Source organism: Malaya genurostris, chromosome 3 (genome assembly GCF_030247185.1).
Source record: "Malaya genurostris strain Urasoe2022 chromosome 3, Malgen_1.1, whole genome shotgun sequence".
Lineage (NCBI taxonomy): Eukaryota > Metazoa > Arthropoda > Insecta > Diptera > Culicidae > Malaya > Malaya genurostris.
In genome coordinates, this window is record NC_080572.1 from 101568682 (window position 1) to 101586151 (window position 17470).

At 37.4% G+C, this 17470-nt stretch overlaps 3 protein-coding genes across 3 annotated transcripts in view; 2 read left to right on the top strand and 1 right to left on the bottom strand.

The window, feature by feature from the left end:
• Positions 1 to 9122, top strand: part of LOC131433904 (putative uncharacterized protein DDB_G0271606) — a gene marked incomplete at its 3' end in the record, with an annotated part of 76037 nt that extends 66915 nt beyond the window's left edge. Inside the window, exons 2-3 of the mRNA XM_058600511.1 lie at positions 1692 to 1743; positions 8752 to 9122. Coding sequence (XP_058456494.1) covers positions 1692 to 1743; positions 8752 to 9122 — 423 coding nt within the window. The remainder of the gene's footprint in view (positions 1 to 1691; positions 1744 to 8751) is intronic.
• Positions 1 to 17470, bottom strand: part of LOC131439588 (protein O-mannosyl-transferase TMTC1-like) — a 667156-nt gene that overhangs the window by 472472 nt on the left and 177214 nt on the right. The window lies entirely within an intron of this gene.
• Positions 9225 to 9566, top strand: LOC131439590 (ataxin-8; the record flags this gene model as incomplete). Its single annotated transcript, XM_058610792.1, has 1 exon — positions 9225 to 9566. A coding segment is annotated over one exon (342 nt), but the record flags the coding sequence as incomplete, so codon positions are not given.

A 17470-nucleotide genomic window follows, 5' to 3' on the forward strand; every position in this document is an offset into this window, starting at 1 on the left:
AAATGGAACTTATATACTAACTTACTAACTAATACAGAGAGCGAATCGATTCAATTGAAGATTGCATCGATTTTTGTCGGAATTTGCTTATAATATTATGTGACATTACATCTAATGGTTCTATATTTGTGAGTCTGTGTAACTCATTTGTACTAAACCAGGGAGGACGCTTCAAAATCATTTTCAGAATTTTATTCTGAATTCTTTGAAGCGATTTTTTTTCCTGGTGGAACAACAACTTGACCAAATTGGTACTGCATAAAGCATGGCTGGTCTGAAAATTTGTTTATAAATTAAAAATTTGTTTTTTAGACAGAGCTTAGAATTCCTGTTCATAAGAGTATATAAACATTTAACAGGGAGACGACTTCTAGATGCATAATGAAAGGGCTTGAGATGATAGGTGAGAAAAGTTCTCCACGAAACACCAGAAAAAACCCACTAAGTACAAGTAAATTCGATGAACTATATTTGCGATTGCGTTTGAAACTCATTTTTTTATACATATCTCAGTTTCTCATTCATTCTTAGCAATTACATATTGCGATTAAAGCCATAAAACAATACGATTTTCAGAAACTGTTTAAAAAGGGAACTGGAAAGGACAGGAAATAGCAAAAAACTGAAAATATTAAGTTTAAAAGAACATGTTGTTTGTATAGAAAATCGACAATGCGAATTAATACGTTCTTTTTGGGTCTTCGGGACTTGATGCAGGCGCTTCGACTTAATTTCTATCTGGTTTACAGTATTTCTTAGGACTTTTAATAGCTAACCTCGTAACCTTCAGACTATCCCGCAAGATGCAAGTTATAAACGAATTACAACCGTCAATACTGAAGCCCTGAACTCAAGTTTCAGATGGAAACGCATGGTATTTAGTTTTAAGGGAATGTGATATATAATTTTAGAACTAAATACCATGCGTCTACATCGGATGATGACAATTTGATGGAGAATCATGGTTTTTCGAATGATTAATTTTTTTAAAGTATGATATTGTACCCGTCCACATTTTTTAAAAATCTAAAAAAAATACATAAAATCAATATCAGAAGAACCATCCCAACTCCACCAATATGGCAGTTAAAGGGTTAAAATATTGGGAAAATAATCTGCAATATAAACCCTTTCAAACAGCGTATATCAATTTTTTTTTTGTTTGGGGTCAGTTTTTATATGAAAACCTGGTTACACGCTTTTGAAAAGGCGCCTGTCAAAACAACATGTCCTCAGAAACTATTGTATTTTTTCATTCATACTATTTTGATCCGAGAATACTGACGCGTATTGAAAATTCTACTATCTGTTAATAGTGCTCCACAGTTATAGGTATAAATAATGACTTTTCGTTATGACAATGGTCCGAAACGGGAAATTTACGAGACACAAATAGATATTATTCTTCGTGGATGGTGTCTTCGCAAAACAAGTCGTCTGTGTGCACCTTCTCTGCGGCCAATTTTCTCAGAGATGGCTAAAACGATCTCAATAACCTTAAACTCATTTGTAATCTCATTTTGGGTCATTGATTAAGTTCGAAGAGTCACTTCCGGTTCCGGAGATATAATCGTTTAAGTGACGAATCCGACAATCCGAAATTTTCATAAAGATATCTCACTAGGAGCAACTAGGAGGGTTGTTTAATAATTTGAAATTACTCTTGGACACTTCCGCCTGCTGTTCTACAGGGTCTGGCACTCGAAGTGTTACCAACTTCAAACCTTCGAGCCTGGCGTCAAGGTAAATGCGACATATTATCGGGAAAGTATTCTGGAGGTTGCTTTGAAGCCGTGGGCAGACAAACATTTCGGTGGCAGACCATGGACGTTTCTGCAGGACTCGGCACCGTCTCACAAAGCTCGAGTGAACCAAGAATGGCTGAAAAAGAACGTTCCGAACTTCATCACGTCCACACAATGGCTCTCGAATTCACCAGATGCGAATCCAATGGATTATTCTCTTTGGGCCATTTTGGAGAGCAAAGTCCGAACTAAAAGATACACCAGTCTCGAGGCGCTGAAAAAAGTTATTGTCCGCGAGTGGGCCAAAATACATACCTGCAAGTCACATTCGGGCAGCTTGCGATTCGTTTTTTGACCGTCTCAAGGCCATAGTCAAGGCAAAAGGTGGTCATATTGAGCAAAAGTGAATTGATTCTGAATTTTGTATTATTTTTACACTTTGAATTTTGTACTTTGAATTAAGTAAAAGTAATTTTCCAAACTGAATTTTTGGCCTTTTTAATTGTTACACTTCGAGTGCCGGACCCTGTATGTTCGAGCCCTGATCTGAATGGATTCTTAGTGTCAGTACTGAGTAGAATCGTAGCACCAGTCATGCGGTCATGAAACAGAAGGTCAAATTTCACCAAAGGAATGTAATACCAAGCCATTACTTTTCATACTTCCGGTTCGGACTAAATCATTGTACATACAAGTGACGTAGTTGACAATTCGTACTGTTTCCTATCCAATCCTTTTAGATATCTCAACCGTTTTGAATAAACTTCTGTTCATTTGAAAGCTATGATATAGGGACAGATTGCGTTAAAATTATTCTTGGTGGCCACTTCTCGTTTCGAAGAAATAATCGTTACGTACCGAGAGCGCATTTCTGTCTATTCGCACCATTTTTTCGAAAACGCCTCAACCGATCTTGACACACGTGGGGTCATATGTATACAGCCTTGTATAGATGCTTCATGCACTGTATTCATATTTACAGCGAAAATATAAACACCGCTAAAATTTAATAGCTGCTATTAGAATCGAGAAACACGAAAAAGGCGCAAAATAAAAAAAAAGTTGCATTTATCACGGATATATGTTTAGAATAAATTCACTAACTTTAGCTGGGTATAACTCATCAAAGAAATCGTAAATATAGAATTTTCTTGAGTCGTGGTAGTCTCATTTTGAGAATGGAGTATAAGCAAATGTACTGAGTGTTCTGTGATAATTAGAATCTTTTAAGCCATGGTACGCACAACAGAGTTTGAGTAATTACCATTATGATACCGTTCGCTGCGCCAGTTCAGCGATTTTGTTGCAAGATGAAATAAAAATTCGCTTGTAAGTATTGGAGAGGGAAAAAGTTTCTAAACTAACTTATTAATTATAAACAGAGCTAAAATTGTAGGGTGCGTGGCAGCGGCTTTCTTACACGATTATAAACCTGAGTGATTTTCAAGTAGAGTCGAACTTTATGCTTTTGTTAACTGTTCAAATTAAGCTGCTATTTTTGCTGTGCTAACAAATGCAAAACGTAACTCAAAACAAAATCATAAGACCTCTTTGTAAGAAAACATAACTTTTTAATGTGTTTATTTATAAGTATCCGCTCTTTGTGATCATCGTAAGTGAAATCTAATTATTTATTGATGCTATAAAATAGAAATAAAAAAAACAATTTTCGTTTGGTTTTGGGCAAAAATTTCTGAGCGTTTGTGGCGAGACCATCAAGTGTGCTGTAGCTCTAGAGGAAGTTATTCATTTATCCATGTCATCATTGGTAATGTTCAAACTTGTTCCTTGTTCTGCAAATGACAAGAAGACTTCATGCGTAGTGGAAAAACGTAAAGAGTCTGACAAGCCGCGGGTGAAATCAGAGATCAAAGGCAAGAATATTGCTCGTCGTCTACTCGTGCGGGTAGCATAAAAAATTTTGAAGATTGCATCCGGTTCAGCCAATCACTTTACAAAGTAAATTTGAAATCAAGATATGACATGCCACTTAGTAGTTCGACATAAAGCTTTAAGCAGACGTAAAGCTCAAATCCTACGAGGCACATTATGTCATCAGGGCATATCAACTGATAAGTCGAAGACGAGAAGGAAGTTTATTTATTGAAGTTTGATTCACATTTCGCAAAAACTGTAAAATTGGAATCTAATTAAGGCTATGCACGCTCTAGAAAGGCGGTAGTTGAAATTCTATAAGAACTTTTGAAAAAATAGTAAAGTTGTGTAAAAGACAGGACCGATTGCGAAGACATTAAAAATGCAGTAATTCAAACCTTAACCAAATTATATTAATGGTAGACGTTACGATTCTAGGTTCTAAATACTAGTAATAATATTCTCCACATAATATCCTTCTTTGTGTTGTATGACAACTCTAGGTTAAATGTTTATTATTATATATGTATTTTATTTAGACACAATTTTAACCTGTATTTGTCGTTCGCAGGAGTTGATATTGTGTTGCGTAAGGGCACAGTCTCAGTTTCAGCGCGCTAATATTATTCGTATTCACGTCAATCCGGTTATGTTTCTGACATCACGCACTCGCCTTTTATCCATTTCACAGCAATCGACATATTGGTTTGCTTAGTAGAAGATATTCAATCACTTATCAAGCAACCGTTAATAATTAGTGCTCGTGAACCAAGATATGCAAACAAAATAAAATAGAATGTAAAATCTCAACAAAGCACCATCAAACAGTTAAAGAGGAGGAGAAGAATTGCCTTTTCTCTATCATATGAGAATTTTTTTGTTAATAAAAGTCTTCTGTATTTCTTGATAAGCTACACATAAACACATAAACCGCGTTGATATTCAAATTAAAACAAAATCATATCCGAACAGATTGACAGATGATTTACATTAATTGAAAAGCGAACCTTGATCACGATATTTTAATAATGATACACAAAATCAATCATAGACTCTTCTAGAGTATGCAATTTCTCGTTGATACTTGTCGATTGAGCAATCAGAAAACTTAGTGATTCATCGTTATCTCAACAATACAATATATCAATATGAACTGTTTTATCTTTGAAGAAACTGTGTGGGTTCTCGGTTACGTTCTTAAATCCTTCTTTGCGGCAAAATCTGGACACCCCTCAATACGTGTATTTCTGGAAATACTTCAGCAATGCGTGAAAAAATTGTGCAGACTGAATAATATATGTCTGTTTATTGTGTAAAATCAATTTTTTGTAATACTACAAGCTTTACGATCGAAGGTGACGTCGAAAGAAGACTAAATGCGTAAAACAATTGGGCGCGGTTACAATGAAAATCGGGATCAGTTCGTATGAAAACTTTCAGAAGGTTTGGTTTTCCTAGAAGCACTGCCTATAGCGTTTTTGAATCTTTCGATACAGTCAAGAAGGCTGGGAGCTGAACAAAAAAGAATCTTAGGCACCACCAGAAGGACGCAAAGGGGAAACAATTATATCAGAAGAGATACGATCTTTCAGTATATACTGTGGCTAGTAATGATAAACATAATGTTAAGGGCTTACAAGTTGTATCGCAAATATTTGACGAAGTTTTCCTTCTGGACGATGAACCTTATAGTATGCAGGAAAGCTTTAAGAAGCTTTTCGGAATGTCTTTCTATATTGTCATGTAACAAAACGTCGTATAGTAGTACTTCAGGACGAAGAAAACGGTCCGCAAGGTCGAGCAAGCCTTCATCACTACCGAAATGGTAAATAAGGAAATATATTTTGAAGGCCTAAAAAAGCGACTGTTACCGCTATTCAGATCTGATTTAGCATCTTGTCACTACGCCAAAGATGTTTCGGAATGGTATAAAGCGAATGAAGTCCATGTTGTATCGGAAGAGGCGAATCCACCTAACTACCCGGAGTTGCCATCTATAGCGCGGTATCACAACCTACAACTATTGAAAATTTAAAAAATCTTGGACAAAAACAGTCGGTAGAAGAGAAGTCAGCACAGCTAGAGAAATCTTAAACATTTGTAATTTCTTCATGTATCCTAATTAAATAACTGTTATTAGTTTTAAAATGACTAATAATGTACAACTAAATGAATAGTGAACGCGTTTTCGCTTGGTCTGACAGCTAATTTGTTTTATTAAAAAAATTTAATCTGTTCAGATTTTGTTGCGAAGAAGACTCATACGCACGCTTAAAAAAATCCCTGTGATTTTACATCTTATTAGATGCACATAAATGGAGCGTCGCAGTTCACGCAAATTCACGTGTAAGAACATGTAATAACATATTGTGTCGAAAACTCCATGACATGAAATTCGTTGAAATAAAAAAAAATGAACACTGATAGCAACCGCCGCGACTTGAACCGAAAATTTTTGGATCGCAAGTACGTCTGTTAATCGACTGAGCCACAGAAGCACACATCTGCATTTATGTGCATCTAATAAGATGTAAAATCACAGGGATTTTTTTAAGTGTGTAGGTATTAAATTTTGGCAGGCTGCTACTAGAGCGGGCCGTAACAATGGAACTAAGTTCATCGACAAGGACACATCCAACGGTTCTCAATTTTAGCCATTAGGAAAAAGAATTGGGTAATTGTCAAGTAGAAGTTGAAGAATAGTAGAAAGGTCACTCGTGATGCAACAGTTATGAAAAGATGGTGGAACAGAATGGCCACTTAGATTAGACAGGTGGAGTTTCCAAAATATGGTGATGTGGTATTCGTAGCTCAAAATTTCTTTGAAACTAAATCAAAATAATTTATTTACTAGGTGCAATAAATGACCGTCATTTTTATCACTGAACATTGTTGTTTCAATAATATGATCCCGAGATAAATCAGTTACTTTTGCGTCTAGATCTCACATGATGCCAGCGTTAAGTTGAATACAGTAAAGAGAACTTTAGAATTATAGATTCTCGGAAAATTGGTAAATACTAATTTTGCTGCGTAGTTTTTGAACACTCCTCAGGCCAGGCGGTAAGAGCGCGGTACCGAAACAAGTCTTGCTGGCGGTAGTTCCATAATGAATACGTGCCTGCCACTCATGTTCTTCGCAAACAACTTTGTTCGCATCTTCTATTATACAGGGCCGTACACAATTCAGTTTCCTGGCAAACAGTTCGTTTTGCTAGTCCATCGTCTTTCTCATCTACTTCTTCCGTCAGAATACACAGATTACGTGTTTTCAGTCAGTTTGATAATGCTGCCACTCGTGAGAGTAAACTTTAGACTAGGATCTGGCTCTTGTCACACACAAATCAAATTCCTCCTTTCATCTACCGGCTGGCAAAGCTAGTCTGACAGTGGCGCCGAACTGGTGTACGACGGGGGTGTGTGTATGCGGATGTAGGGGAAATACTTCCACTGCCTTCCTCGACAGACAGATTGGTGCGACTTCTGTAACAACTATGTGACAAACTACTTTCGAAACACTCTGACAAAGTTTGACAGGGCACAACATGGGAATATGAGCCGTGCATGTAGGAACTTTCATTTGCCACAGAAATCCGGAAGGTTGAATGTTTGGTTGTGTTGGCCGTTCGTTATTTGCACGTTCCTCTACGACCAGAAACCATTTCTAGACGCATGATAGAACGAAAGTCAGTGGTGAAACTATCCAAGTTGTGGTTTTGGAAAATAGAATTAGATTGTGCTGAGGGGCCCGAGCCGCCATTTAATCCTATTCGGTGGCTGGCTATTACTTTGTTTGGTGTTCCATTCGCAGAGCTCTTTTGACGCACGCCAGGAAAAAAAAAGTTTAGCATCATTAGTAGTGAGCCATCCAAACTACGTGCTCTGCTCGACCGGGGAAGCATTTCCGTGACAGGCACTGCTGGTTAGCTCAGCGGTTGGTTGGCAGTCAGCTGCAAACCCCTACAAGTGACGTTTGTTTACCGAATGTAGCGGCAGAGGAAGGAAACGCTACGATTTTTGCTCTAAATATGATTAAGAACTGGGCTACCAGCCAGAGCTGGTTAGACGAGCGGATTAAGATTATGGTTATAGCCAGGAAAGAGGAAATGTCCTTTTTTCATTGCTTTATTATTGCTGCGCCAACAACGGTATGCCGTGCATCTTCATTAGGTGCTCTTGCTCTGCTGGTGTATGAAACGAGAGCGAACAGGATTGGTGCCATTTGATGTGAATGGCTTAAGCGGATTTGTCACGTAGTCGTTACCTCAAGGCCGACCCATTTCAAATGGGACATATTTGTTGATGCCATGAATACACTTCCGCATGGATTACTTTTATACCAGTTGAAATGTTACCTCTCACAGTAGACAGAGCTCGAATGAATTTAGTTCGCGTCGTAGCTCATACAAAATTTTAACTGAGATAAGTTCATTCCAACGGATTTTCTACTGAACAAAATTAGGCTCTATACTAAGTAAAATACAACTAATTCGATTCCTTGCGAAAAAAATTTTCAAGGAGAGGAATTTCCGGTGTTAGTAATATCTATGAATAATAAGTGACGCTTGCACTGCTAGCGCGTTAATGAAATTAACGCAACTCGCAACCCGCAATAATTTCAATTATTAGGTACTTCAATGTATATGAGACAAACTAGGATGTAGAGTAGAAATAAATAGCAGAAAAGGTGGCGAATTCAACTCAAGACTACTCTTAAGACAACACATTTTTAAGTGTTGAGACACGCCTGCTTAAAAAATGGATTATGCTTGACACATAGTTAAATAATGTTTGTAAAATTCAGTCATTTTGCGAGTTACGTTCATATGAATTGTGTCATATATAGATATCCGCCACCAGTAAATTCCATTTTTTTTTCTGTGTTGTTTAAACACCTGTTTTAATCCATCTTTTGGAGTAAAATAATTTTCTTTGAAAGTAAACAAGGTAGTATTTTTTTTTTGCATTTGAGAGTATCGTCCACAAAAAGAAAAAAATCGACTATTGTAATCACTTTCGGGACCGGTGTAGATCAGTATTAGCCCAATTAGGAAGATTTTTTTTTCTTTGGATTTTGAAAACGGGTAGAAATATTAAACACTTATCTTCATGTAATTCCGTATCCGAACAGTTTTGTTTGGAACCATAGAACAACAACAACAACAACAAAAACAACAACAACAACAACAACAACAACAACAACAACAACAACAACAACAACAACAACAACAACAACAACAACAACAACAACAACAACAACAACAACAACAACAACAACAACAACAACAACAACAACAACAACAACAACAACAACAACAACAACAACAACAACAACAACAACAACAACAACAACAACAACAACAACAACAACAACAACAACAACAACAACAACAACAACAACAACAACAACAACAACAACAACAACAACAACAACAACAACAACAACAACAACAACAACAACAACAACAACAACAACAACAACAACAACAACAACAACAACAACAACAACAACAACAACAACAACAACAACAACAACAACAACAACAACAACAACAACAACAACAACAACAACAACAACAACAACAACAACAACAACAACAACAACAACAACAACAACAACAACAACAACAACAACAACAACAACAACAACAACAACAACAACAACAACAACAACAACAACAACAACAACAACAACAACAACAACAACAACAACAACAACAACAACAACAACAACAACAACAACAACAACAACAACAACAACAACAACAACAACAACAACAACAACAACAACAACAACAACAACAACAACAACAACAACAACAACAACAACAACAACAACAACAACAACAACAACAACAACAACAACAACAACAACAACAACAACAACAACAACAACAACAACAACAACAACAACAACAACAACAACAACAACAACAACAACAACAACAACAACAACAACAACAACAACAACAACAACAACAACAACAACAACAACAACAACAACAACAACAACAACAACAACAACAACAACAACAACAACAACAACAACAACAACAACAACAACAACAACAACAACAACAACAACAACAACAACAACAACAACAACAACAACAACAACAACAACAACAACAACAACAACAACAACAACAACAACAACAACAACAACAACAACAACAACAACAACAACAACAACAACAACAACAACAACAACAACAACAACAACAACAACAACAACAACAACAACAACAACAACAACAACAACAACAACAACAACAACAACAACAACAACAACAACAACAACAACAACAACAACAACAACAACAGCAACAGCAACAACAACAACAACAACAACAACAACAACAACAACAACAACAACAACAACAACAACAACAACAACAACCAGTTAGCTCTCACATCTTATCCAATTCAGTCGATAAAACAAAACCACTTACATCGGGACGAAAGAAACCATGTACAGTATTGTGTAGTGAACAATAGAACGATTTCGAAAATGAGTGAACCAAACGAACAAAAGATACCGCCGGTACGAAAGAAAAAAAAAACTATTGTTGACTTCAGGCAGTGCAAAATTCGACCTTCGATACGAGAACTAGAAGTGCGTGTGCATGATCTTCCCTCAAGCGTCATCGATTCTTATGTTCGTAAAACTATGTCCCAATACGGAAAGATTCTCTCTATCGAAAAAGAAAAGTGGAAAAACTTTTTCCCCGGTAATCTAAATGGCCTATACCTTCTTATTTAACTTTCGGTCAGGATACAATAATCCCGTGCAAATCACTTCTTACCTATGACAATCAGATGGCTACATGTCAATATTGCCAAAAAGCTGTTCATTATGGTAAGCCATGTGATAAACTGGACAAGGAGACAACCACACCAAAGAACAACGGTGCTTCCTTCACACCAACCCCAAGCAACCCCAGTACACCTGTGACAGTCACCAACAACAATGAAGTATCCCTTCAACGAAACCATCCAACGTACCCCCTATAGAACAAAGTACACCAGCTGAAGTTAACAGCTTACCATCCAACCAACCAGCAACTGCAAACAATGTACAACAAGGCGCATGTACAGCAACTAGCAACGAAATCAACAACAATACCACGGCAATGGATGACGAGACGAACCACGAACAAACTGCCCCTCAATCCTCGCAGGAGGAAAATGGAAGCTCCTCTCCCCCTAGAAAAAGGGTGACAACGAGATCCAATACAAAAAAATTTTTATCTAAAAACTAAATCGGCCACGTAAAGCTTGTACGCAAATAGGCCTGAATAAAAATATCTTTTATAAAAAACAACAACAACAACAACAAAAAAAACAACAAATACAAAAACCCTAGCTGTTTCCACCCTAACTGCTGTCAAGGGGCTGTCCATACAAGACGTTACGCTTTTTATGACGATTTTTGACTCCCCATCCCCCCTTTGTCACAAATTGTCACAAAAGCAAAGACCCATCCCCCCCCCCCTATGTCACATGTCACGAATTCAAAATAAATAAAATTCATCTCAATACATTCTCAATTTGTATGACAAACCATACAGATATGAGGGGAAAATCGATTTATTACATGCTGTGATTAGATTAAAAAATATCATCGGAATTATTTTATTAATATCAATTATATAAATTAACAAAAGTATTTGGTTGGAATTGATGAAACATTGAAATCATCTGTTTTATTCCTTCTAGGGGTACACAGATATATTATTGTTTCAGGTAAAGAATAATATTTCCTGAGTGTAGCATACAGGGCTAAGAAAATAAAGACCAAAACCTCATCAAAACGAGATCACTACCGAAGAATTTTTTCATGATCAGTTGATCAGTGAATTTTACATCACATCGATCAATATCGGTACTGATCTTCCGTCACACAATGGGTAGTAATTTTGAGCTAAAATGATTCTTGATTTATGTAAGTTCAATCATTGGATGATTCGATAAGCTTTGATGTTGGTGGAGGAAAATCACATAAGACATAAAATGATCCTCGTCTGAAATCATTGATCTCCCGCCCTTTTTCAAATGGAGTACAATTGAATAAACTGCATCAGAATCAGATAAGAGAAATTCTTATGATATACTATTATCAATGCTAGAAAATCAAATTACTGAAAAAATTGTCAGTGCCTAACTGAAGTTAAACCGTTTGAAAGCATCTTTTTCTTTTTTACTCATATTAGGAAAAAATTATTAATTTCGCTAATTTACTCGCTCCTCCGTACACTTTTGCTTATCACAACAGAAATGATTTCCTACATCATTCATTTCCGAATTTACAAGAAGAAGCTTTTACATTAACAAATACACGTTTTCCTATAGAATGTAAACGTTTATTGTGGAGATTTTTCCAGGAAATAGGGCAAAGCAGTAATATAATTAGGTATTTCAAAAATGCGCTCATTGAAAATATTTGACGTCACATTCCAAAAACCTCCCCCTCTTCCCCCTGTCACAAAAGGTCACGTTTTATGAAACACCTCCCTCCTCCTTGCGGCGTGACGTCTTTTATGGACAGCCCCCAAATCGTTTGGTTGAAGTCAGTTTCGAGCCTACTCTCAACGTTATTGAACTGAAAATCGAGTCAGTCTTGATCCTGATTCTTATACCGGGTTTGCTCACATCCCAGTTGCTAAGTGTGAACTCAACGCAGTTTCGTGAAAAGTATTTGTTTGATAAAACTATCCTGGGTCAGTTTCAGTGAAAACTTTATACCAGTTCAATTTGAATTACTGTGCACTAAACAGTTTAAGTTGAAACATAAAACTACGGGTAAAATCGTTTCTGAAGGGGGAACAAAATGAAGCTTTTAAGAGCAGTAGGTTCAATATCCTGGATTGGATTTTGTAATTTAATATTTATTTATCTCTTGACGCATAGATGAGAACGTACTTTTGAAACCATCATAGTCTTCATCATATCATGATGATGCTGCTGTCGAAACATTTTGTTTTCTAAACGTTATGGGATTGTTAGCTTTACTAGCTATTGCCATCGATACTGTAAGTTCACTGAAATCTTTTGATGTCTGGCTTAGGATTTTATTGAGCTTTCCAGGAAATAGAAGCTATCACTGGAGTGTAGCAGGAAAAAGATCAATAAAACAATTTTGCGAGAACAGACGATTTAATCTGACAGAAACCAGTGCTGATGGTTTTGTCAATCGATACTGAGCAGCTCTATAATTCGGCATCTAAAATATAGAGGTTCAAAACAAGACTCAAATTTACGTTGTGAAATGTGAAATGTATCTACGCAGAACGATTTCAAAATTGTATCTGAAGGACTCAATGCTTATGCAAGATGTATGAAATTTATACAATTAACGTATCAAAATTAAATCGTTTCAATTGCATATAACTATAACCAAGAAAATATCAATCATGAAGCTATACAAGGAATGAAGGAAGATTTGTTGTTAACCAATTCCGCATCTAATGTGTACAAGCGCAGTCCGAGGGCTGCTTTGAAATCTGCAAAGTTCAGAAAACATGATGCCACTGCTTGTTGATTCACGGCTTTCTTGCGTTTATTTCAATCCAAACAACCTACGCCTAATGTTGAATCCAACAATATAATCATCTTCATTTGTTTCAGCCTGATGAAAATATGTGTTGTTTGTTTGCTTAGTTTTCGCCCACGCCGGTGACTGTTTCTTGGTGCTTACATGGACCTTCCGGTAACCGTCGACCGCATGACGGGGTGGTTCCGCTTGAACCTGTGCCCAGCGTCAGGGTTCGAACGGAAATGTGTTTGTTTTCTGTTCCCAAGTGTTCTGAAACTTTGATTTGAATAAATAATCTGCCTACTTCTCATTTTGTTGCCATGTAAAATGAGCCAGAAATGAACTTTTTTTCTCGGTTTCAGAGAAGAACATGAATCGTTGCTTTGGGATGCTTTACGTCATTTAAGAAGACATGGACTTTAAAATAGGGCAACAGTGGCTGACATAAATTCGAGTTGAAACAATATGCCCAACGTGGGTGGCTATAAAACGAAAGTTGGTTTTTGAAAAGGTGATTGAAAAATAAAGCGCTTCTATGAATATGATACAACACGAGCTCAGTGTTACGGCACCAGTGTTATGAAAAATATTTTCCATAAAATCTCATGCGAAAGACCAGCTGGGACTCGGACCTACCATCTTCAATACGATGATAGCCGAGGTATTCTGTGTCTGCCCTAGTCGCAAAACGAGCCATTTCGCATCAACTGATCCAACAGTGGCATTTTCCCGTACATTACCCAAACTCACAGCACTTAAAGCTCGGAGCGACTCGGCCGTGTCTTTATACGCTTGACTTCCCATTCGGTTTTTGATCGTTTTCGAAGGTTTTTGACTGAGGCGTGTCAGAACTTTTCAAAGTAGGCATTCACCAAAACCAGATTTCTTGTCAACTTTTATCGCATCGAGATGAAAACTTTTCTTCCAGGCAAGCGCACATACACACACACAGATCCATACAACTTGAACAAATTGCCATCGACACTTTTTGTGATGAGATTTTCCCACGGAACGGAAAGTACTTATGGAATACCACCCCACCTGTGTCGTAATCCTAGACAGTCTGAACAGTAAACCTCACACGCGTTCACCTAGTCTTAGGACTGGTACGTGTACTGGTATTGGTATCGATGAAGGGAAAGACACACGAGGGGAGTCGTGCTTTAAAGGAGAAAGAATGAGAAACGCTACTTATTGCAATCACGGCAGCCGGTGCCATCATCAAATTAAGGTAACCCACATATGGTTACACGGATCGATGAGTTTCCAGTAGGTGCATGCTGTGATGAGCTGCTTTCCTGTGGAAAAAGCAGTCGTTTAAACAGTGTTGAAGGAATTTGAGTGTTAGACGGCGACGGCTTTTCACGAGCGAAGTTGAATTTTTCTACCCGTTGATTTTGGAAGATTTGAACGAAAAATTTTGAATTGATTTATTTTTAGTTTTCAACTGTAGACTATCGTGTAGCGGTTGTTTAATGTTTTGTATTTGCCATATATAAAGACTATATAACCATTGCGAAAATTGACTTTAATTGTTTGTCGTCTTTGTAAGAGACCTTCAAAAAGATTATTTCAGTTTTCAAAAACTTATCGGATGACTTTCGCCTCAATTCGTATTCGGAGGTGGCAGTACCCTCACAGATTTTTAAGAAACTTTCTGGACATGTAGGCTTTGCCACAAAAGCCGCTTTGCATACTTTGTTTTTCTAAATTGATTCTTTAATGTCAACTTCTCTTTCTGAGCAGCTTAGATAGCCGTGTAATGTCGGTAGCTGTTCTCAAAAGACTAAGAATAACATTACGGTCCACCTGTCCCGATGGTATGAGTCCACCAAACAGGTAAGCTGTGTGGCATCCGGTGGTATTATTTCCACCAAGAATTAATCAACTGGTTTCCTGTTCCATGTCGTAAAAGGCCACTAAAACAGGAACTCCCAAGTCAAGGTGTATTTTCGTCCCTATGACTGAATGACTGCAGAAGTCTCAGAAAGGTAGTGTAAACGAGACATTTGTGGGCTTTTCCCTTGTGGAGCTCAAAACTCAAGGTCACAGTTAGACTGACTAGGCATAGAAAGAAAACATGTCTATTTTTCGGCATATTTGCCGTATGACCGGTATCATTTTTTGTGATTTTTACAAGTGCGATTGCGTACTTCATAGCATCTGATATGTAACTGTCCCGCATTGACGTAACTACGTATCCAGGGTTTTGGTTCTCCATACATGGTTGAATCTGTGTATGGTGAGCTAAACTTGAAGGATATCCTATCGTTTCTCACCCTATCTGGTAAGGAGCAATAGTCAGAGGAGTTCGTCGTTCTTCCTGTAGTGAATGAATCCCTTATGTTTCCACCCCGTAATGGTTTTAGTAGATTGTTTGGCATCTCTTGAGGGGTGCCGAACTTACATCTGCTCCTAAGCATTGCGAATCGTCCAGGAAAACAGAATGGTATCGCTTTTGCAAAATCTCTAAATCCTCTCGGGGGTTGGAGGTTTTATTAAATGTGTATTTTGGCACCTACAGATCGTTCAGCATACTTTCGTGAATGCAGAATGATTTTTTCTTGAACATTTAGGGGTTTTGTTGATTTGTGTAAAAAGCACATATTTTGTTTTTTATTTCTTCGCGTTTCGCCTTCGATTCGTCAGTGCTTAAAGCAGTTCAAACTGAACTGCTATCTCGCACCTAGCAGTTCAATTTAAACCGCTAAGCAGACGCAAGTTTTGCACTAGAATCCCAATTTATTTTATGGTTGTGTTGGAATAAGAATAAATCTTTGGGAGATAACTTCGGATGTGATGATGGATGACCCATTAATTCGATGTTTTGAACGCTCAAAAAGTCATTTGTTTGACGCCCTTTCTGAAGGGGGCTACCCCGTTTGGCATAAGGTCGTTGGGCATGATATCGTTTGGTATAACGCCGTTTGACATAAAGCCATTTGGCATAATTATCACTTAGCATAACAATTGATTTGACATAAAATTCGCAAATCTTTGGTTGATACGATGGTCGTTTGGCATAACAGATCAACATGCTGCTTAATACAATTTGTTCTAATTTACTGATATTTTGAAAGGTCTAGTGCGGCTACACTGCGTCGTTTTTAATGTCCTGCTGACTTAACTGAGGGATGGCCCCAAGCTTTGGGTAATCTGGGCAAACACTCGCAACTAGATAGAGGTGATTTTTTCGACAACGGTTCACCGGAGCACTCACGGCCAACGGCCGCCGTGATCCGAATCATCTATAAAGAACAGAATATTGTGCTAGCACTGAGTGAGTTGCTTATGTAAAATGACAGTTTGCTACACACCAAAAAAATTTGAATAATACAAATGATTTAATTTTTAATACGATGTAATTTATAAAGACCTAATTCGTCAAATGACGGAAAATTTCATTTGTATTAACTTAATGTTAGATTAGCTTGAATTTTACTGGTTTAGACTGTAACTTGCATTCTGCTAGCAGGTGTGACTGTATGCATTTAAATGCAGCTTTTACCAACCAAGCAGATATATGCTTCTGTGGCTCAGTCGAATAACAGACGTTCATACGATCCAATGATTCTCGGTTCAAGTTGCGGCGATTGCTATCAGTGTTCTTTTTTTTTATTTCAACGAATTTCATGTTATGGAGTTTTAGACACAATATTAAATGTTCTTCCACGTGAATTTGTGTGAACTGCGACGCTCCATTTATGTGCATCTAATAAGATGTAAAATCACAGGATTTTTTTAAGTGTGTATTTACTATAGAATCACCAAAAAGAATGCTATTCCATCTAATATCGAAATATTTCGTTTGAATTTTCCTTCCGAAACATTACTCGATCGAAAAACAAACGAAATTTCACATCAGATCAAAATATTGCGAGTGTAATAATACATTATACCAAATGATCATTATGCCAAAAGACTCTAGGTCAAATAACCTTGTGCCAAACGGACCGCCCCCATTTCTGAGAGCTCGCATTGTTGTGGTGGAGAATAATTTTGCATTGATTTTTCTCATTTTTACGCAATCTTATGGAAAACAATTATGTACCTTTCAGAACTGATGGTGTTACATTGCGAAAAGTTACATCGAAGCAGCGTCCTTTTTACATATTATTGAGCTTGGGGGCGAGATTTATTTGTGTGCCCCTAACTAACTGAACGAACTTGTTTTTTTGCTCGGTTTATCCCGTCAACGGCCCCCTAAAACCGTGAGCCCGAGGGCCCCCACTGCCCCTCTGTAAAAGCGGCTCTGCTTCGAAGTGAACATTTTTTTGTATTTGGCTAGGACTTATAGTATGACTTCATCATTCAA